Genomic DNA, 22558 nt, shown 5'->3' on the forward strand with positions numbered 1-22558 from the left:
CCCCCCCCCCCCCCCCCCCCCCCCCCCACACTGCACTCACAGGCAGAAGGAAATATAAACAAAAGCCCTTATGCCTGAGATGAGGAGACTATAGGCAACTTTATGTTTCCCCAGTTTTTCAGGCTACCATAATCTATGAGTCCAGTGAAATCTGGCTTAAGACCAGGACACTGGCATTCTTCTGGCTCCCTGCACAGACTGACATAGAGAGAAGAGGAACTGAGTGGGTGGATCCTGAATGGAGGGCCTGGGGTTGGAGCTATAGCCTCTGCTGCAGGCAGTTGTACCATGGAGGGAAGAGCTCTTTGCCAGTCACGTAGCCATCTCTCCTCTGAGCCCTAAATGAACACCAATGCACAACACAGCCCCTTGTCCCAGACCCACTGGAGTCAGGGGACCTGATTCATTGCTGGGCAGTGGTAGTTCAGGCACACACCCCAGCTGCTTGGTTGGCCTCGTGTCCCACTGCAGCTCCAGTTCTCAGCATCCAGTTGAGCTCTGCTGGGCCCAGACATGCTAGACCTAACAAAGTCCCTCCCTTTCTCAGTCAGGAAAGAGGTAAGCCACTTGACCTGGCAAGTTCACCATGTCACCTGTAGACTCTGTGAGAGTTGTGGTAGAATGCTCACTCAGCCTAGGGACTGCTGAGGATGTGACCGTTTCACCTCTTGGCCTACTCAGGTACCCCAACAGGAAGGAGCCCAAGAAATGACAAAGATGACATTTATAGGTGCAGTAGCTACTGCCAACATGCCGTATGTTGACTGTTTGGCACTGTCCTGTAGACACCATGTTGAGAACTCTGCTTTAGCAGGGAGGGCCCAGTACCTGTCTAACTTCCAAGATGGAAACACTGTCTTATCGTCAGATCTGAAGTGCATAACAGCTTCTCTGAAAGCCCACCCCAGAGGGAGGGCTGCTACAAGACGGAAAACTGATTTCTGTAACATGTCTCTGGTAAAGGCTTGTGTCCAGTACCAGCAATGGTCGATTCAGGGCATACTATTCTGTCCCTCCCTTTGCATTCCTGGCGTGTGACTGGCAGAGGTCGTCTTTGGCTAGCAACACCCCTGGCCAATAACTGAACCACTGAGGCTCTCTGTGAATGAGTCAAGTATCTGTGTTAATGTTGCTGAGTACATAGCTCTGCACAGGGAAACCCATTTTTTAATTAATTAATTAATTTTTTTTGAAACCCATTTTTGAATGTGCCCTGAGACATCAGGTGGAAGACTATGTGCCCCAGTACTGTGCAGACTGTGGCAGAGTACTGGCACCCAGGGAGAAGAGACTGGGGGTACTGGAAAGTACTCTCAGTGCACAGGGCATCCCCATGACAAAAGGACCCAGACCCAAAGTCAAGATTGCCAGTTTTTGGTAAGACCAGATGCCAAGTACAAGTTACTTCTTTTCCCCACCCAGGGACAAGCCTCTAGGCTGGGACAGAGAGTGAGCAGTAGGGAGTATACTGGGGCTTCTACCACTATCTGTCTTCCAGTAAGACCTTGCTGGGGGACAGAAGTAACACTGCTTAAAAGCTGTTCCAAAACTAGCATTTTGAACACACCAAAGTAAACGGCTATACAGAGAAAGCATTTAGAACAATGTCCCACACTGCACAATGTTCAATGACTATTACGCTCTGTTATTATTCAACATTCTCAAATTGTGGTGCACTCTGCCCAGTCTCTGTGACTTAGCACTCTCTGTTCCTTCTATCCTGGATGGTGATTTTCTTCCTTCTGCTGCCTGGGGAACTTCCTCATCACCTCCCATTCTCCTCTGGAATGGGAGGGTCATGCCTCCTATCCCATGAACCCTCAGAAGCTAGCCCTGAAGTCTTCTATACCATACTGCTCCTGGGAAGGAACTAAAACCAGTGTCCTGGGTTCAGGGGTCCCCAAGACACAGGCCATAGCTGGAACACAGGAGGGGATTATGCATGAAGTTTTGAGGAAGCAGCAGTTCCTCCCTCTTGGTTTATCTCCATAAGCACATTGAGGGTAGGACATGTCCAGCCAGTCTCTCCCTTGTGTGGTTGGCTGGCTCAGGCCTTGGCCTTGACTTCCAAAGGTATCAGATGCCCTCTCTACACATTCCTGTGGCCCACTGATGAGCTGTGATCTACCAGTGACCATGAACCTGGCTGTGGCACATAGGTGAGACTGGATCCCAGGCTCCGACTTTACCTGTTTAACACCAGTCATCATGGGCACTGATGCCATGACAGGACGCATTGTCTGCTGCATGCCAATGGGCACAGTCTTGGGAGCCATGTCACCTTTTCAGGAAACCTTCCAATCCTCAGATTCAGTCAGGAGCCTTGCTGTGAGATGTTACAACACCACATACCTTCCTGCTCAGCATTAACATGGCTAGTGGCAGTGCAAACACATGGACACCTACACATGGTCTGTCTTCACACCTGCTGCAGGCTAACCAAGTGTCCCTACACTCATACAAACAAACAGATCCCCAGGTCCCTCAGCCTTTAAAGAGATCAAGTTACAATGAGGTTGTTTTTTTTAATTTTTTTAAATTGATATTTATTGAGCTCTACATTTTTCTCTGCTCCCCTCCCTGCTTCTCTCTTCCCCCCTTCAACCCTCTCCGGAGGTTCCCATGTTCCCAATTTACTCAGGAGATCTTGTCTTTTTCTACTTTCTATTTCCCATGTAGATTAGATCTATGTAAGTCTCTCTTAGTGTCTTCATTGTTGTCTAAGTTCTCTGGGATTGTGGTTTGTAGGCTGGCTTTCTTTGCTTTATGTTTAAAAACCACCTATGAGTGAGTACATGTGATAATTATCTTTCTGTGTCTGGGTTACCTCACTCAAAATAATGTTTTCTAGCTCCATCCATTTTCTTGCAAAATTCAAGATGTTATTGTTTTCTGCTGTGTAGTACTCCATTCTGTAAATGTGCCACACTTTCCTTATCCATTCTTCAGTCGAGGGGCATTTAGGTTGTTTCTTGATTCTGGCTATGACAAACAAAGCTGCTATGAACATAGCTGAACATATGTCCTTGTGGCACAATTGAGCATCCTTTGGGTATATACCCAAAAGTGGTAATACTTACAATGAGATTGTTAATGATAAGTTCTAATAAACTGGTGTCTACACAAGATTAAGACAGATACAGAGAAATGGCTATGCAAAGACACAAAGAGAAAGGACATTGGTAAGCCAAAGAGAGACTAGCCTTGCCCATTCTCTGATCTTGGATTCCCAGCTCCAGACTTCCAGAGCTGTGAACAGTTCAACCGGTGATGTTGTGGAACTGTTGGGGTGCCTGATGAGAAGTTTACCATCTTCAAGCACCCTGAACAAGTCACTCCAGCTGTGTTCACTTTGGTAGTCCCAGAGCCTAGCACAGGGATGACACAGTAGGGACTTAAAAAGCACTGCAGAGTAGATAGAGAATTGGCACTGTGTATGCAGCTGGCTGTACAAGAGAGTGGTCCTTCTCTGTTCTGTGGGCCTACCTGTTGCTTCCTAGCCCCATAAAGGGGGGAGGGGAGAGAGAGAGAGGGAGGGAGGGAGGGAGGGCAAGCTGCCTTCCTTTGTGAGAGGGGAATGTTATCTGTGGCTTCTGGGTCTCCTAGCCTTACCCGAGGTGTGGCCAATGAGCCCTATTTCCTGGCCTGAATCAGGGCTGATTTAGCCAAAAAAAATTAGAGAGAGCTATATGAATTCTGTGTGCTGTCAGAGATGGGTCCCTGTAAATACTTCAACTTTGTTCAGCTGAAAATTGACACAATACAAAGTATGTGGGGGTAAAAGTCTGAGGATCATAATGTATTACTTACTACAAACAGAGCCCTCAGTTCCTCGGGTGCCATAAGGTTACTGCCTGTAATCTGTGTACTACCTGTTCAACCTCCCAGTATACTCCGGGCAATGACCTCCAGCCCATGTATACTTAGTACATCACCTCAGACGTAGAGCCCTCACAACCCAGTAATGACCCCCCCCCACACACACCCTCAGATCTCTCCCACTTAGGATCCTCAGACCTACAGCTCTCAAACACCCCTATCTTACACTTGCATCAACTCCCATACCAGTGTACCCCCACTTTGGATGGCCACTCCTCCCACACCTTGCATACCCCAGCTCAGACCTGTGCACTTGTCTTACACTGTCTTTGTATACTTAAAAGCTCACAACAACCTCCATCCCTCTAGTACCAAGCACTGGCCTGATATACAGTTGGCTTCAATAAAATGCAGCTCATATAAATACACACATGACCTAAGGGATGACTACATGGAAGGAACAGAGGTTCCACTTCTAGAAGTTGGTATACCCTGACCCAGCTATGCATATGGCCCTAGGCCTATGATCTCTACAAATTTGCTTAAACCTACTGGGGACCGTGGTGCTGTGCCAGCTCTGTCAGGCTCTCCCTTCCCTCCTCTCTTGAGCTTTCTGTAAGATCAATGCCTACTTCACAAGGAAGCTGAGGTATGTCCAAAACAGTAAACAGTGGGATAATATTCAACCATGCCTGACCTTGCCCCATCCAGACCCTCTCAGGGCTCATGCTGGCTTCTTAGCCAGAAGCTAAGACTCACAAGCAATGCTGTCCTGACTGTGTGCAGGCCTGCCACTTCTCCCACACTCTGCACAGATGCAATTGCACTCACCAGGAATGTGGATCTTGAACTTGCCACTCTGGCCGAAGGCACTGTCGATGACGCCTTGCTCCCCTGTGGACAGCTGCACCTTAAGCCCCACAAAGAGCTGGATGTTGGTCTCCTTTTTGAACAGGGAGCGTCCAATCACACTGTAGTCATCCATTACCTGTCCCCACATAGGAGAGGAGGCATTAGTAGTGCATGCGGAGAACTGGCTCTGGGGTGGTAAAGTGCTGTGCCCACCTGTTTACTCTGTTTACATCATTGTGTATGAGGTGGGCACAGCCTGGCTGTATTTGTACCTAGCCTGCCAGAATCTTGTCAATTAGAGCTTCATCACAGCTGGAAGTGAGACTCCTCCTCTACCTGGCTGGTTTTGTCCTCTCCAACCCACTCTGCAATGCTGTACTCAGCCTCTAAGTCAGACCCTACTATAAGAAGTGCTCCTCATTCTGGCAACTGCTATAGAAAATGCATTCACAGACCTCTCAGGCATGCATGCTGCTTCTGGGAAAATGTCCTTTAGATATGCCTATCCAGGTGGGAAATGACAGCATACAGACTACTCACTACTAGTGTCCAGTAACACAGGCCTTGGATCAATCCAAGTCCCAGCCTACATGCAGAAAAATGGTACATGGCTCCCACTGGCCACACTGACCACAAAGAGGAAAAGGTATGAAGGACACGGGGCCCTGAGTTGGCATCAGCAAAGCTGTGTGCAGGAGGGGGTACATGAAATCAGAAGAAGCTGCTGCCTCAGGGGCAGGGCATGGAGTGCTTGAATTTTCCACTATATATTTTTCCTACATTCTGATCTTTGAAATGAATGAATTAATCTGCTCAAAATTAAAATTAAAAATTAAGCTAGGTGGTGGTGCTACACGCCTTTAATCTCACCATGGGAGGCAGAGGCAGGCAGATCCCTGTGAATTTGAGGCTAGTATGGTCTACAGAGCAAGTTCTAGGACAGTCAGGGCTACACGAGGAAACCTTGTCTTGAATACACACCCCCAAAAAAAACCAAACCCAAACCAAAACAAAAAATTAAAATAAACAGGTAATTATTTGTCTTCCACTCTAAGCAGGCACACCTATTCTTTCTTGATAGCCACAAGTAGAATACAGTCTCTTGCAGTCACTTCGAGTGGCTGGTTCCTTCTGAGGTATATGCCCTGGGCCACTGGACTGTCTCCTGCTAAGATGCAGAAACATCTCACTGCTACTAAAGATGCCTGGATCTGGCCAAGCACCCTAGATGGATTGTTTTGAAAAGTAGAAACTGTCTCATTTACCCTAAAAACCTTTGGAAAAGCATATCTTATTCTCCTTGATTCACAGCAGTAGATAAAAGGGACCGCATTCCTTCTCTCCTGGTGATTGATGAATTGGATACAAACAATGATAAGAATTACAGTCTCCACTTGTGCAGCCCTCTGTAACTCACAAGCCTCTTTCCCACAGAGCAAATCCTCCTTTCCCTCTGAGATAGCTCCAGCAAGCTCCCCCAGGGCAGCCCCTGCTCTTAAGGGTGGGTCTACCTACTTGGCCCTCTGAGCCAGGAGTGCTAGCCTTCTGCTCATTGGTATCCAGGAAGTTCCACTGATCAGGCTTTAGGAAAGCTGGGCCTATCCAGGTGGTGGTGGCACACACCTTCAATCCCAGCACTTGGGAGGCAGGGCAGGTGGATCTTTGAGTTCGAGGCCAGCCTGGTCTACAAAAAGAGTTCCAGGACAGTCAGAACTGTTACACAGAGACTTCATCCTACCTAAGGAGTCAGACTGGAGGAGCAGCACACAGAGATCTGGCCCGGGCCTGCCAGGCCCTTTACAAAGTCTATGCTGAAACGCAGACCAGCAGCCGGCATGATATAGCTCCCTCCTGTACGACCAGGATGCCGACGCTCACTGGGACAGATACACCTGAGACTCAGACTCCCTCCAGCATCACTTTGTCCAAGAAATAAGAAAGGTAGTCTTTGGACCAAGAGCTCATAGTTCACTTTGAAAGCATCTTTTAAAAAGCATCAACAGTAGGGCATGGTGGCATGTGCCTGTGATTCCAGATCTCAGGAAGGCTGAGACAGGATAATCATGTGTTCAAGGAGAATGTGGGGTGCTTAGAAAGTTCAAGGTCAGCCCAGACTATATACTACTAGTCAGACCCTGTCTTTAAAAAATTAAGTTTGGCTAGGCAGTGGTGTCACACGGTTTTAATCCCAGCACTCAGGAGGCTAAGGCAGGTGAATCTCTGTGAGTTCAAGGCCAGTCTGGTCCACAGAGCAAGTTCCAGGACAGCCAGAGCTACATAGTGAGACCCTGATTCAGGAAACAAACAAACAACCCACCCCCCAAAAGTTCATTACTGAGACCAAACCAATAACAAATTCAACCCATAAGCACCTGCAGATTCTCTTTTGCCTCCTGAGTGCTGGTATTAAAGACATGTGACACCATGCCCAGGACCACAGTGTTGTTTTAAGAATCCAGGTAAAGTGTAGGACTAGTGGGCCCTTTGTGGCTTCACCAGAGGCTCCAGGGGCTCCATCTTGCTGGCTGGCTTCAGATCTGCTATGGCAAGAGTGGCAGCTAAAAGGATTTTAAATCCAAAAGAAGGGTGTCTGTCATTCCTGGTTTCTTGTTTTATGGCCTGGTCAGGAGACATACTAGCACCAAGTAGGTTCATTGTGTCCTCTGAGTCTTCATTCCCAAGTGTAGATTAAGCCCAGGAAGGGTGGAGACTGAGTTCAACCCCCAGGTTCCTGTGCATTCCCTGGACACTGGTGGCCATGCCTGCTTACAGCTCTTACTATCACTTAACATAACTGAGTGGTCATAAAAGACTTTACACAAAAGACTGAGTAATCTTTGCATTGTGTCAGCCTGACACAGGAGACTGAGGGTGACCTAGGGTGGCACTATGAGTGTGCTTACTCCTGAGGACAGTGCTGGAGAGCAGAGGAAGCCATCAAGTCCATTTCACCACAGACTGTCAGGTGGGTGCCTCTCATGCTGCTCAGAGCCCAAGCGGGGGTTGTTTTGTCTACTTTTCACAAGACCCAAGGGGCAGGGGAGATGTCTCTGCTGTGAATGAGTCCAGCATGGTTTTCTCTGATGTCTTGGGCCTATGCTAACTGTCTGACTCAGTGGTGCTGGAAGCCTAGCCCAGGGGGACTGAGAGGCCCCAACCCTGCTTGCCCCAGCTCAGGGAAAACCCTGCCACAGTAGAGGAGATGGTCCCTATCTACTGTCAGGGACTCTACTTTCCACAAGTGTTCTAGAGGGAGGAGGCAGGGATGGAAGGTAGAACTGGCAACGTAATGAGATCTAGAGACTAGCACCCTTTCAGGCTGCCCTGTCTAGCTGCCCATGGTATAGCACTCAACCCAGAACACATCAAAGAAGCCCAGTGGTCCAATTCACAGACTCTTGCAGTGAGAGGAGACCACAGAGAGCAGACACCAGTACACCACAAGGAAAGCACTGCCAGAGCAGTTGGAGGGCTTGGATTCTGAATCAATCACCATGTCAAACTGAAGGCAATGCCTGTGGGGTTTGCTGGTAGCCTTGTTCCTGGGGACAATGCTGAACACAGGCCAGCGGTCACAATAGCTCAAGTGGGGACTTTCACTGCTTGCATGAGTAATTTGCTTCATCTACCCGCAAGTGGTTGCTGGAGGGATCAAGCTCTCTCAGCAGTTACAGCTGTGTATCCACGTCCAGGCTCTTGCTGCCATGCCAGGAGAGTCCCCATTGTCCCCAGCTTTTGAGCAGGGACTTGGCTGCTGGTGCACATAATTATGTCATTACATGTGTCTCTCTTCCAGGGCTTGGTTCCCAGGATGAAGCTTGGGAATTGCCCAAGTTCTGAAGCTTCAACTTAGTTTATCGTGCAGGAAGGGAAGTCACTATGAAGAGAGTTGAGCCAGGCTCTCCACTAGAGTGAAGGGAGAAGACCCCCTGTCTCCAGAAGAGAAATGGCTCTAGTTGCTTGAGTTCTGTCCCTGTCTCTTATGGCATCATGGCTTGAGGCAGGGGACTTCTCTGAACCCCAGTATTTTCATAACATATGTTGTTAGGGTTAGGACACTGATACTGGCCAGAACACCAGACTTGACAGCAGAATGACCATTAGAACAGACTCTGCATTAGTGAATGTCACACTGAAGTGGGGGATGGAGGGACATGTGGGGCAGGTGATCTAACATACCTAGAAACCCTAGATGCAGTTGTCAGAACTTCTGGACAGGAAGGAGGGCAGGATCACACTCAGCATTCATAGTCAGCAGGGTACCCCAGTCTCTACTTCTCCCTTCCACTCTGGACAGTATCCTGGGAGAAGACAGGGACCAGCAGTCTCAGGAGCAAGGGGCTCCTTGCTATTCAGGTGTCACCTCTTCCAGTCCACCTGAAGTCACTGACACCGACAACCATAATGGTGTGCTCTTTGCATGTCAGCAGAAAACACTGTCCTCTTTCTCCTCCTCCCAAGCAGCATGGCCTGGTGGAAAAGCAGAGGCTCTAGGGTAACCCATGGGATGGGGCTGGTTCTTGCCTCACCACGATAGCACCCAGGCAAGCCAATTCACCCTGCTGTGCCTCAGGCTCTGCTTCTGTAAAACCAGACACAGTTCTCTGCTTCTCGAGGCTGCTGCAGGGATGAGACAGGTTTCTGGCACCAAAGTCTGTGAGCAGTGAACACCATGATCATATGCCCGGTGTCAACCCTGGGACAATAAGTTAGCCTGTGATGGTCTCACCTCATCAAATATGCTCCAGAGGCTCAGAACCCGAGACCTGGGCTGCCCGGGATGGTAGCAATACAGCTCTGCTCACCACAGGCTCTCAGGCTTGTAAGGTTGTTTTCCTCAGGCCAGGCCTCCTTCCTCTCTGGACATTCCTTACCTTTTGTATATGTGCAGCCATCACTTGAGTCTCTCTTGGATAAAACCTATGTTGGAGCTACAGAGGTTCTATGTGATGACTCCCTGCCAGCTGCCCTCCATGGGGAAAAGGAGATGAGTATTTTAGAGCACTATGTGCCAGCCACTTGGCCTTCTCAACTCCCCACCACAGTATTCTTTTTTTTTTTTTTTTTTAAATATTTATTTATTTATTATGTATACAATATTCTGTCTGTGTATATGCCAGCAGGCCAGAAGAGGGCACCGGTTCCCATTACAGATGGTTGTGACCCACCATGTGGTTGCTGGGAATTGAACTCAGGACCTTTGGAAGAGCAGGCAATACTCTTAACCGCTGAGCCATCTCTCCAGCCCCCACCACAGTATTCTTACAGAGAAGCCATAGCCATGCTAGTTGGGGCCCCAATTCAGTTCTAGTTTCCAGACTAGCTTTCTACGGTTTCCAGCCACCTGACCCTGCATCTACTTCTGAACATGAATGCAATTGCCAAAGTGCTGAGAAGTGGAGCTGGGCTCCAGTGATCGGACTCTGACCCTGGAAAGCAGGCAGAGGTTGGGGCTAGTGCTTAGAGCACTCGGTTGCAGTGGACCTTCTAAACCTCGGTCTCCTAGGACCCATGTGTCCAAGGGTCCTCGGCCTCCACCCTGTTGGCTGGGAGCCTGTCGACAAGAACAGTATGACAGACTGAAAGAACAGGAAGCAACTTCCTCCAGGGGTTGGGGTGCTGCAGATGACTTGTACAGAACCTCCAGGCCTGGCTGTCCCTCCTGCTCAGGAAGAAACAGGTGGTAGGATCCCTTGTTAAGCCTTGGGCAGACTTAACAAACCATCAGTAGTGGAGCTATACGAGCCAGGAGCCTGAGGCGGTGCTGGTCAGACTTCAAAGCTGGCCAGTGTTCTTGGTGGCGTCTGTATGTTTACACTTGGTTGGGTCCATGCCTCAGGCTCCTCAAGTCCAGCCTGAGGCCTTTCTGATTGGCGCCATGGGGCCAGACCTGCAGTAGCCAGTATGCCTGGTCTGACCCCCTCCCACCACAGTGGGGGCAGCTTCTTGCCACTACTCAGCCTGGACCCAGGGATGTGTGCCATGAGCAATGCTTATGTGAGCCACGGTCACGATGCACAGGGCTTAACAAGGGCCACCTTCTGGCTGGCAAAGTACTAGCACTTTCCATGTTTGTTTCATGTTCTTCATCCACTTGCCATACCCTGGGGCCCACTTTAGTGCTGTGCACAGTTCTCTGGCTCTTGTATGGGTTCTAGATTTAAAGAGAACATGTATTAAGAGTTGGCAGAACCTTTCTCCAGTGCACCATTAGTTGTGTGGGGCTGTGTGAGCTGCCAGATGTTGAGAACCACAGTGAGGCAAGAAGATGGTGCTGGAAGTCAGAGGGCTGGTGTCCTGAGTATAGCAACAGTTAGGATGCATTGGGCACGTAGGTAGGTGCTTCTGGGCACCAAATCTCACCTGTCTCACTTCTTTCTTGATGCCAAGGAAGGCAGAACTGCTAGGGAGGAGAAATGTGGACCCATGAAGCAGGTTCTGTCAAACCTGGAAGTTCTTGGGATCCCGATAAACTGGGTCAGTAAGCCTTGAGTCATAGGCTGTGGAAAGGCAGGCAAGACAATGGCTGAGGCCTCCTCCACAGGACAGCTTCTCTAGGTCTGGCTCTGAGGTGATTCCAGCCCTGGGAACCAAAGCTGCTCCGTTCCCAAGCCCACCCAGCCCTGACTCTGTTCACTGGATGCTGGCTGGGTGGTCTGGCTGAGGGCTTCCCCAGTGGCTCAGGGTCAGACTCAGACACTGGTTGGCCTCTTTGTGTCACAGAAGGAGCTCCTAGAACCTTCCATGTTCTCCCATGTCTGGCCAGTTGCTCTTTAGGTTGTACTCTTCGGTGCTGGCTCCACCATAAGTGGAGTTCTGCTTCCCCTCTCCTGACTCAGTTTTTCACCCCATCCATGGGCTTCTGTCCCTGCTGGCCCAGGAAGATCCACTTTTCTGGCCTCTGGCTATGTGTCTAAATCTGTATGCACTAGCAGCCTGTTGAGGACAAGCCCAACAGTTCTGCTTAGCTGTGACATACCCTTAGCAACTCATAATTTCTGCCAGATCTTTACAAATCTACACTATTATGAACATAACATTTTTTATTTACATATGCCCTAAGGGAGGCCAGACATTTCACCTGAAAATCCACACCCCATCTCCCTGGATTCCTGCTGGGTTTTACTTTTAATGTATCTAGTCCAGGTCTGTAACTGTGCCTGTTACTTTGCTTCATATCTGTACCTGGCCCTCCTCTGTTAAAGGTGACTGCCCACTCATGTGGTCTTTCTGCTTAGCTACTGGCATTCTTTATTTTTACCCTTGCTTCTTAGACACAGCATGCCAGTAGAGTTTGTGTTTTAACCCTATATATTAGTTTGTCTTTATAGTTGGCATTTATTTGGTATGGTAAGTACTTCTTAATTCTGTCTTCTGTATCTTTGTTATCGTGTTTTAGCACTGTTCTTGTTTTTCTTATTTTTGTTGGTTTATCAAGTTCATTTCGGTTTTCCTTCTGTGGATAAGCATTTTTCCAACACTTCCGTTCCATTCATTCTTACTCTGTGCTCAAAATCTGATTCATATTTTGTATTTTCCTCTCAAACAGTACACCTTTAAGTGATCCCCCACTCCCTACGTGCTAGCCTACTGCCAGATAGGCAGACCTGTGGAGCATCTCCAGAGAGCTTCTGGCCCTTCAGACTTCCCTTTCTTCTCCTGAGTGACACTACAGATTCCCTTACCTCTGTGAGCCTCTACACCATGGCCCAATTCCTGGGGCTGTGGAGCAAGCAAAGCTGGTCAGCTGTAGCTGTGACCAGGATTCCCTCACAGCAAGATCATGCCTTGGCAAGAGCTGTTTACCACATAGACAAGGAACAGCAAACTGACCAGAGGGTCAGACTTTGCCTAGACCTGTTCTTAGATGGCTTGTGAGTTAAGAATAGCTTTTTGCCTAATGAGCTGAAAAACATTTTTTAAAAAAGAATATTTCATGACACATGAAAACTAAGTGAAAGTTAAACTTTAGTGTGCACTAATGGAAAGTTTATTTGAACACAACCATATTTAGGTGCAGCTCCCCACTGTTTCTGGACCTTACTAGCAGGGAAGCAATTGAGGCGCAGACTGAACAAGGCATTAGGGGATTGCAACTGCAGGAACATTGATGGCCGACAGTCCATTCCCCCACCCCCCACCCCCATCTAGAGATTTGTTTGTTTGTTTTCTTGAGACAGGTTTGCAAAGTTTCTCAACCTTTTACTTTCTATCCTGTACTCTTTGGAAGGAAATCATATAATCTCTGCTTTAGAGGAGAATGATACTTTATTTCACCTTTGCAAACTTTTCTATGTAGTTCAGGCTGCCCTGGAACTCCCTATGTAGACTAGGTTGTCTTGAACTCACAGAGATTCTCCTGCCTCTGCCTTTGGAGTGCTAGTGATTTCTGTTAGTAGTGTAGACCTCTCATATGGAAACAGATGAAAGGGTGAATTGTGGAGGCTCAATGGGGTGCGGGGTATCATCTTATTGAGCCCCACTGGCAAAGCCCTGAGCTTGCAATTATTTATGTTAACTCAACATACCCTAACATTACAATATTCTTAACTCATATAAAAGCAATGATTAGAAAAATGAGAAAATTTAAAATAGTATATTCCATCACTGTAGATTCAAAATAATTAAAAATGGGAATGAAGCTGGTATCAAAGTTTCTGGGTGGCTCATCTGTTAGCCAAGCAAAGAGAGCTATTTACTAATGGTAAGTTAGTTAAATTGTGTTTGACTGCACCTGGTGAAAAAAAAAAAGTATCCAAAGAATATAAGCTTACTTAGGATGACTAGATTTGGAGTAAGAACTGTTGCTCAGGATGGGTATAGGTTCTACTTACTCTGAAGAACACCCATGCATTTAGGCACATCTATAGGCAGTAGAGCAAGCACAGCAGAGACTGTGTGCCCCCAAAATTAGCATCTCCTGGGTGCCAAGCACTGGCTGCAGGACCTTGATTAACATTATGTTTGACCCTGCTTCTATTTCAATTTCAGCCTCTACTGTGAGGGTGATCTATGCCTCCTTCTTGTGTATCCAAGGACTGACATAACATATGAAGTTCACAAAGCTGACTACGAAAGATGACACCTTTACAAGCGCAGGAAAAGAAGGTCCAGATGCCTTCATCCATGCTCAGATGGTAAGTATTCACTCACACCTACCTATGAAGGTAGGATGTCTCTTCACTAGCAACATAGGATATCTCAGGTACCTAAGCTGACTGAGTGTTCATAGGACACAAAGTCTGTCCGGTGCTGCAGAGCATAGGATAGAGATCTGCCTAGGATATCAGATTTAACCTTTGTAAGATGACCTGACCACCCAGAAACTTTTTTGGCAGAGGCACACCTAGGAATGTCTGTAGTCAGCCAGCACAGCCAAGGATGAGAGTTCAGGATATTTTTTTTGCCTTGCAAAGACTACCCATGTGTACAAGCTTGAGTCAGCATGTCTATCACTACCCTATTGCTGTAGACACAAGACTCAAGTTTTCAGCTGTTCAACAAGGACTCCCGCTTTCCAGAGACCTTTCAGGCCTTCATTCTTGGACTGGGAGTACATGATTGATCCCCTGATGTGTATACACACACACACACACACACACACACACACACACACACACACACACACACACACTTTTTCCCTATCCCTCTGGGTTCAGTTCCATTAGAATAACATAGCTGCCCCTCAGAACAAGCTTGCTGAGCACTCGGGAACTATACTACTCTGGCTTCATTTTAAAGCAGTTCTCAAATGTAAAGGTGCATGCTTCATGCCTGTGAGGTCAGGACTGTCTACATTCAGATGGATGTGCCCACTGAGACCAAACAGTCATCCCTGGTGGCTGGAGAAGCCTGTGACTCTCACAACTGCCTATATGGGATCTGATCCTGTAACTGCAAGTCTATGGTCTGATGCCTCCCTGGACTAAGTATGAAAAGGCTGGTGGCCCTGGGCTGCCCTTGACTAGTGACAGGACACAGATCAGCATGTCTCCAGACCTTTCTGTTGTTCTTGGGAGGCCAGGGTCAATTCAACAATGTGTTTTCTTGCTCCTCACTAGTTCTTCCCGTTCTCTAGGGGAAGTGACAGGCCTGAGGGAGAACAATTAGATCTGGAGCCATACCAAGAAGACATTATTCTCTGATAGATACTTTACTACAGAATAATTACACCCCATAATGCTACTAATAAATCAAGCTGGATGAACAGCTCCGTGCACTTTATCACCACATCTGCAGAAGCATCTCTGCTGTGCTGAGGTGGATGGAACTCACCCAGGCCAAGGTCCTTAGCTGTGGGACTGATCGAGCAGAAGAAGCAGGGAAGGCAGAGAGCGCTAGCAAATACCCACGAATTAGAAAAAGAGTCCCAGAAGTGTGTGCCTGTATCCTACAGGTGTGTACTACACAAGGGTCAGGCTTTGTACTAGCCGCTGCAACAAGATGGAGAGGAGGGGCTGCCTTCATGCTGATTTGGTGGGAGCCTAGGTACACCCTGGGACCATACACAGCTACCAAGCCCTGTGGTATAGCCAGAGGGCCAGGTAGACACGATAGTGAGGCCTGAACCCTCAGGAGCCCTTCATTCTAGGTCTGGATTCTATGGAACTTCAGGAAAGGTACCACATTGTACAGACTCCAATGACTGGCCTGCATCCCAGAGCTTTGTCTAGTCATAGTGACCCCAAGGCGATCAGGAAGCCAGTGACTTTTCTGGTCTCTTCTCCTCTTGTTCCTTATATCTATGAAACCACTAGCCCTTTCCTACCCTGTAGGCAAAGTAGACCTGGACTGTGCCTAGGTACTCCTACTAGTGAGAATCTGGGCTTGGCCTGGCAGGAGCCAGTTGCATGGAGTCCAGGGTCCAGCAAAGACAGGGGGCTTTGGGAGAGGCCAGTCTGCTAACCTGGAGGCTCTGGCTATAGTCCAGCTCTGTGAGGGCATGATGGGAAGCACTCAGGCCGCCCTGTACTCTGGCCTAAACTATCTAGTTTAAAACCTGAGGACTTTTGACTCTGGTCCCAGCCCACACTTGGGCCTAGTACTGAGCAAGGAGAGGAAGGAACCCAAGGGTTGAGCTTACCCGCTCTACAAGACCATGTTTGTGTTTCAGCTTGTATACCCTCAGTGCTGGCAGGAAGCTCTCTGTGTAGTTCTTATCTTCCAGTCCTTGTAGCAAGACACCATGGAAGGCCAGCCGGCATGTGTTGGTATGAATGTCAGCATCCAACCTGGAGCCAATCACCAAGCATAGTCGGGGGCAGGTAACTGGCTTCTCAAATTCCACCAGGGCCCATTGTTGCCTGGGGCACTGGCCCCCTGGGGTGTGGCCTGCTTTCATGTCCACCTCATCACCACCTTCTGTGGCTGTGGGCATGGAGTCTTTGCACAGGTACTGCTCTTGAAAGAGGTATTCTCGGGAGAGGTCAAAGAAATCAAGTTTGGGCTCCAGGTCAAAACTGTCAGGAGCAGGGCTAAAGAACAGCATGCGGCCCATGACTGTCTCATGGCCCACTGTGATATGGAACTTGGCTTTAGTCTGCAGGGGCCCCCGAAAGTAAGGGATCTTTTCCACAGAGATGAGGGCTGCGTGAATGGTGTGCAGAGACTCAGGTGCACACACCAGCCCACGTTCCAGCAGCTTGGGGTCAAACTGGGTGACACAGATGCCCAGTCGATCTCCTTGCATGGCAGAGGTGACGGGTGTGTGGAACATCTGCATGGACTTCACTTTCTTCACCACCTGATCAGGAGCAAGAGAGAGAACATGTAAAATCACAAGCCCTGAAGCTGGGGCTGGGGTGATTCTGCCTACCCATCCCCAGTCCTGGTGTGGGTCTAGGCAAACAGTAGAAGGGAGGACAGGGTTTAGTCAGACCTCTTTGGGCAAAGAAAGCAGCACCCCCAAGAGTTAAGGACTGGTGGCAGCATGCATCTTTAATCCTAGTACTCAGGAGGCAGAGGTAGGTGGATCTCTGTGAGTTAGAAGCCAGCCTGGTCTACAGAGCGATTTCCAGGAAGAAAAAAAAAAAAAAAAAAGAGAGAGAGCCAAGGCCCACGTTAGGCCACTTTCCAAATCTCATCCCTGTGCCAGCACAAGAACAGTGGTCACTCCAGTTCCCTCTGTTCCTTGGAAGCTGCTTCATCCAGGATCTACACCCTCCGGCTTCCTCCTTTTTATCAGCCATTCCAGCGCATTTTAGCCCTCTGCATAGCCCTTGACACCTAGTTCCTCAGCCTACCAGTGTGCCATTTGCTTTGAAAACTCAGGTCAGATGACAGGCTATGGAGTCTGTGACTGAGGGCAGGACTTGTCCCTAATTCCTGAGTAGCCCGCTCTTCTGCCTTTCCTTACCCATGAAACCCCACTGTGTAGCTTGTGTCTGCCTGAGAAGGGTCTTCCTCTGGTTATTTGACATGTTCCCTGTGCCTAACATGTGCCAGGCTCTATTCCAGGGGAAGGACCAGAATCAGCTCTGTTTCAAACAGCTTAATATCTAGAAACAAGAAAAATTATCTACACAGGCCATGCAGATATGTTGTTATTTTGTATAGCATAAGTTAATTCATGAAAACGTATATTGATATTTACTAAAGCACAATTCTACAATGTAGGTGCATGAGCCATGAGAAACATAACATGGCCCAGGGTGGGGAAGGCTCTGGTTTTACACAGGCAGGGAGAGGAGCACTGCCGAGGCAGCCCCTGAGTGAGGCCTGTGAAGATCCAGAGCAAGATAGCTCTAGGCAGAGGCACCAGTAAGGGCCAGGCCCAGAGATGGAGTCTCCTGTGAAGCTAAACAGTTAATAAAGAGGCAGGAGGGCAGTTGCAGGCTAAAGGTCAAGGCCTAGGCGCCATGCATATCATGCGGAGTTACCTAAATGGGCAATGTGATCTTATCTCAGTTTCTGAAAGGTAACTTTTGACTCCACACAGAGCAGGCTTCTGCCTTCACAGTCTGCAAATCAGGAGCAGATACAAACAGAGCCCAAGACGGTGGCATTCCTCCTATGCCTCCAACACAAGATGCCATCAAACAGTTTCAGTTGAACAAAGCAGAGTTCACGAAACCCATTTCAGAAAACTCAGCGAGAGGACCAGAATCAGCCTGGATTTTTATGATTTGGTTACAAACATCCCTGCCACCGGGGCCAGAGGCAGGCACCCACACTTTTCCTTCTGGACACAAGGCGAATGCTGTGCTGGTGGCACTGGGACTCAGAGCCTTTCACCAGGGTATCAAACTCAAGTGTTTGTTTAAAGATCATTAACTCCCTACCCACAGGGTCAGAGGGCAGAGAAAGTGAGAAGCAGTGTCAAAAGCTGCAGCCCAGATCAATCAAAGGGAAATGCAAGCCTTCTCTGAGGTGGCCCAGGAGGCAGTGGGTGATGGGGGCGGGGTCCTGAAGACTATTAACTCAGAACATCTACCCTAAATGTACTTGAATCCCTGCCTGTCCCTGGGTCAGCCCTCTACAGCAGATCTGAGGAGGAAAGGGTGTCACAGCTTCTTCCATGGCTCCAGTCTTATTCCTTGTGACCTTTATACCCTCACCCACAGCTCTCAGGGGCAGGAAGGCCTTCAGTCAACCGAGGGCCCCTTTATATGGGTAGGCTGCCATACTCCTCAGGTCCTCAGGCACCTAGAAAACACTCTGTAGAAGGTGGAGTCCCCCAATCTTCAGTAATACTCTTCATACAGCCCAACTACACACCCTCTGCATCCCATGTGTATAGCACACCCATAAGTCACAAGCCACAGCTAGAGGACTCTTGAATGAGTCCTCACACAGTAATTCTGAATGTCCTGTGCTTTGCCATGATTCCCTTCCGGCTTAGGTTTCTTCTTCTTGACAAGTTCTTGGTATCCCTAGCACCCAGGGCACTTTGGGAAGGGTTTCCCTATATGCACCCCAAGCAAAGCTGCACACTCTGATCCTGATCCTGCTATACAGGGCAGTCACCACTTCTGCAAGGTGGGTTAAACTCTAAGGCAGTGAACACCCACTGTAGGCCTATCAGTAACTGCCCCCCCCCCACGCCAATGTCACCAGTCCTTGATCCTACTGTGCACTCCCTGCAAATGTGCTGCATGTATTCATTCCCTCTCCTTTCCCTTACACATGACTGTGTGCAGGCTTATAACGCGTGCAGTACAAGTTGCCAATCACACTGCCTGTGTGAGGGGCGGGGCTTTTTAAAGGAGTGCACTGTAGATAAGGTACTGAGAACCCTGCAGCTCACTGGCAGGGGACTGCCTGCCATAGCCTTACACTTAGTGTGAGTTGGGCTCCTGTTCACACTTATCTGCAGTGCTTGTGATTATTGCTGGAACGGCTATGATGCCTCTCCTCTCACATGACCTGGTACCTAGATGCAAGATGGGCTCTCAAGGACTCGGATCCTATAGCAGGACTTCAGGGTCCAGGAATGATCAGTTCTGTAGGTGCAGACAGACACTTCTACCATCAGGGTGCGAGACCAGCTGCTATATAGTCTAGCACTGCTAGATTTCTTAGCATTGCTTGCTGCTCCCACCCAGCGCCAGGCGGGTTTCCCTCACAGCATGCTCTCCTTTCAACAGGCTCAAGTTCTCAGGACTGAAATAATAAAGAATGCCTTGCGAGGGCATAAGAGCAGAGAGGAAAATAACTGAAGATCAAGATTCCAAGGGCCGAGACAGGAAATTGTGAAGTAGATAAAGAAGGGGACAGGCGGCACACCACTACTTTGGCTCTCCATGGCACATGCAGACAGAATCACCAGTCACCAGGGAGCTTGCAGTCTATGGAGGCTATGAATAGAGGGCTGACCTAGACACTAACAGAACAGAAACACACCTTCCTTCCTCTCACTCATTTCTAGTTTTGTGAGACTATCCACTCACTCAAGGACCACCAAACATTCCTCACACAATGCAGAATGAGCTAGCACATGTGTATTGCTCAACATGTCTGCTACATTTCTTTCACATGTAAGTTCAGAGCCAGGATCTAGGCAAGAAACCAACATTATTGAGTCTATGAATCTGCTACCTGGATATGGGAGCCAGAATTAAATCTTCAACTAATGCATGAGTTAATTGCATGACTGTGGGGAGGTGCAGAGAGAGAAAATATCTCAAAATAATAGCTCTACATTCCCAGACCTTAGGTGAAATGTGTATGCTAGTTCTTGCTGTGTTCACACAGCTATACCCCTGTTGCCTTTCTAGGTAGGTCCAGCCTGGCCTTGTCATGGCCCATCTATGGTAGGCCCTGTCCTGGTTCTCTGGAGTTAGAATGCACAGAGGCTAGGTGATAGGGCTGGGACACTGCTGTACTCTGAGCAGGATTGCACAAGGAGGCTCTATGCCCCAACCTCAGCCCTGCTGTGGAAAGAAGGTGCAAACTCAGTGAGGAAGAGAGGGGGAGGAATATATCAAGCAGGCAAACAATTTTCTAAAACTCAAGTTTGTGCTTGCTAAGCACTTTGGTCCTTTCTCATTAACAAAGAAGCTTTACCATCATCTGGGTCAGTTATTCTACATAAAAACCCTATGAGGCAGGTCAATATTTTTACATTCAATTTTATGGATGAAGAAACAGAGGTTTGTGATGTCTCCAAGGTCACAAAGCAAATAGGTTGAGACTTGGGACAATAAATGCCAGGACTGCAAGGCAGGCCTGACACTCAGTCTCCTCTCCTGAGTAGCTGAGCAGAACCCAAAGCCCAGGCCACTGGAACTGAGCGCAGATTGGGCAGCAGTATGCTGTCCACAGAGCATACGTGTCCAAAGTTCTAGAGGTGACTGCATACCACCACAACTTTCCCAAACCCACCAAGGCCCTCTGGTGGGTGAGGAAGTAGCTGAGAAAGTAAGACTTGCCTTGAAAGCCTTAGAAGTGCTAGCAGACACAGCCAGGCCTACCTCTCCACAAACTCTCTCTCTCTCTCTGAGCCACCATGCTGTCTGCCCTGGCAAAGGGTGGCAATAATCTCATGCAAACTAAGCCTGATGGTTTTCTCAGCTGCACTGCCCCAGCACCCAGTTTGCATTGCAGGTGCATTTTGCTACCTTCATGGAAGAGAGGACACAGAGCCTGCTGCCTGACATACTTCCTCCAGCTCTCAAGTATCTGCAACTTAGTTTTCTGAAGGTTGTATACAAAGCCACTGTCTGGAACAACTGGGTTGGGTCTCGCACTACTTTTTTTAATTAAAAAAAGTTTTTTTTAAAAATAGTCTTGTGTAGCCAAGGCTGGCTCTGAACTCACTATGCAGAGGATAAAAACCCTGAACTTCTGATATTCCTGCATCTATCTTTCAAGTGCCAGAATTACAAGCATGTGCCTCCATATCTGGTTCATTTGGTGCTGAGGCTTGAACCCAGGTCCTCATGCAAGCTCTCTACCACATCTTATGATAGCTAATCTTGGCTGTGAGTGTGATTACATCTGAATTAACTAAAACCCAAGTGGTTGGGTACACCTGTGAGGGATTTTTCTTAACTGAATCATTTCCACCTTTAATCCTGACTTTTTGAGATGGGAAGACCCACCTTTAATCTGGGTCACATCTTCTGGTGGCACCTATATAAAGGGCAGAGAAGAAGGAAGCTTGTGCTCTTTGCCTGTTTGCCCTTGCTCTTGCTGGCAAGTTCATTCCTTCACTGGCATTAGATACTGCTTCTTCAGGATGTCAGCATATACTGAAGAGCACCTGAGACATCCAGTTCTGGACCGAGCCAACTATTGGATTTTTGGATCTTCCACTGAAGTAGCTGGACCACAGCCTTATTAATTATAAATATATAGTTACTCTATCAGTTCTTTTTTCTCCAGAGAAGCCTGACTGATATACTCCTAGTCCTCTACTGCACTGTTTTCCAGGGAAACAGTCTGGAAAACTCACATCTGCTAGTGTGCAGATAGAGGAACTGTAGGTGTGCTTATGCAACTCTCATGCAAGAGTCTTCTAGCTTGAAAATGGTGGTCTCACTACATAGACTAGGACACTGAGGCCTGCGAAGTTAGGTACTAATACCAGAGCTACATGTAGGATGAGTGTAATCCCATACAGAGGGCTTTAAGACAGAAGTACAGCAGGATCATGGCAGCCCCTTGCCTAGTGAGTCTGATAGACACAGTATGCTCTTTGGAGGAGCAGCCGTATTTAAGGCCCTCAGCTTTCTGCACAATCCACAGGTGCTTGTGCAGCTGCCCAGATCAAGCTGAACAGACTTTGTGACACGAATCAATTTCTGGAGTGGTGGTACCACGATGAGGAAACTGGATCAGCCTTACCCAACTTCACTCTGGAAATGAGCCTGTGCCTTGGCTGAGGTCAGCATGGCACAGCTTTGCTGTGACTTAATAAAATGTAAATTGGGGCAGAAAAGAGACACACGGGTCTGACGCTAATGAGCTTACAACAGCAGGATCAGTTACTTCAATTCAAAGAGGTTCAGACTAGAGGGGAAAAATGAAATAAGCTTTTAAAGATCAGTCTAGGTTGGGCTCCATCAGACCTAACCAATTTTGTTTAATAAGGTTTCAATTTGGCTGCTCTTATTTCTCCCTCTTCTTCGAGCAAGGCTGTGTACAGATAAGACATTTTCCTCTCCCTAATGCATTTAATCTCATCACACACACAAAAAGGCAAACTCAGGGCTGTGTGTGAGGACAGCACATATGAGCCTCTGGGGGCTGCTGGGGGGCATCCCTGCTGGCCAAGGTTGGGCTGGGGAGCAAAATGCAGGTCAGCCTGGGGCATTCCATTCTAACCACTTATTTTTAGAGAAATTAAAGCCATTCAAAAACAGAGAATCAAGTGATGTGATATCACCTGTGTTCCTCTGCCAGGCGCCGACTAAAATCCCAATTCTATTCCCCTCTTGACTGACTT

General features: G+C 48.2%; 1 protein-coding gene across 2 annotated transcripts in view; it reads right to left on the minus strand.

Moving 5' to 3' along the window:
• Nucleotides 1-22558, minus strand: part of Eefsec (eukaryotic elongation factor, selenocysteine-tRNA specific) — a 220970-nt gene that overhangs the window by 20383 nt on the left and 178029 nt on the right. For both annotated transcript variants that reach the window (XM_005364845.2, XM_026788278.1), the window contains exons 5-6: nucleotides 15755-16414; nucleotides 4651-4807 (exon numbers count right to left, since the gene is read on the minus strand). In XM_005364845.2, the coding sequence (XP_005364902.1) occupies nucleotides 4651-4807; nucleotides 15755-16414 (817 nt within the window). The remainder of the gene's footprint in view (nucleotides 1-4650; nucleotides 4808-15754; nucleotides 16415-22558) is intronic.

Source organism: Microtus ochrogaster, unplaced genomic scaffold (assembly GCF_000317375.1).
Source record: "Microtus ochrogaster isolate Prairie Vole_2 unplaced genomic scaffold, MicOch1.0 UNK1, whole genome shotgun sequence".
NCBI lineage: Eukaryota > Metazoa > Chordata > Mammalia > Rodentia > Cricetidae > Microtus > Microtus ochrogaster.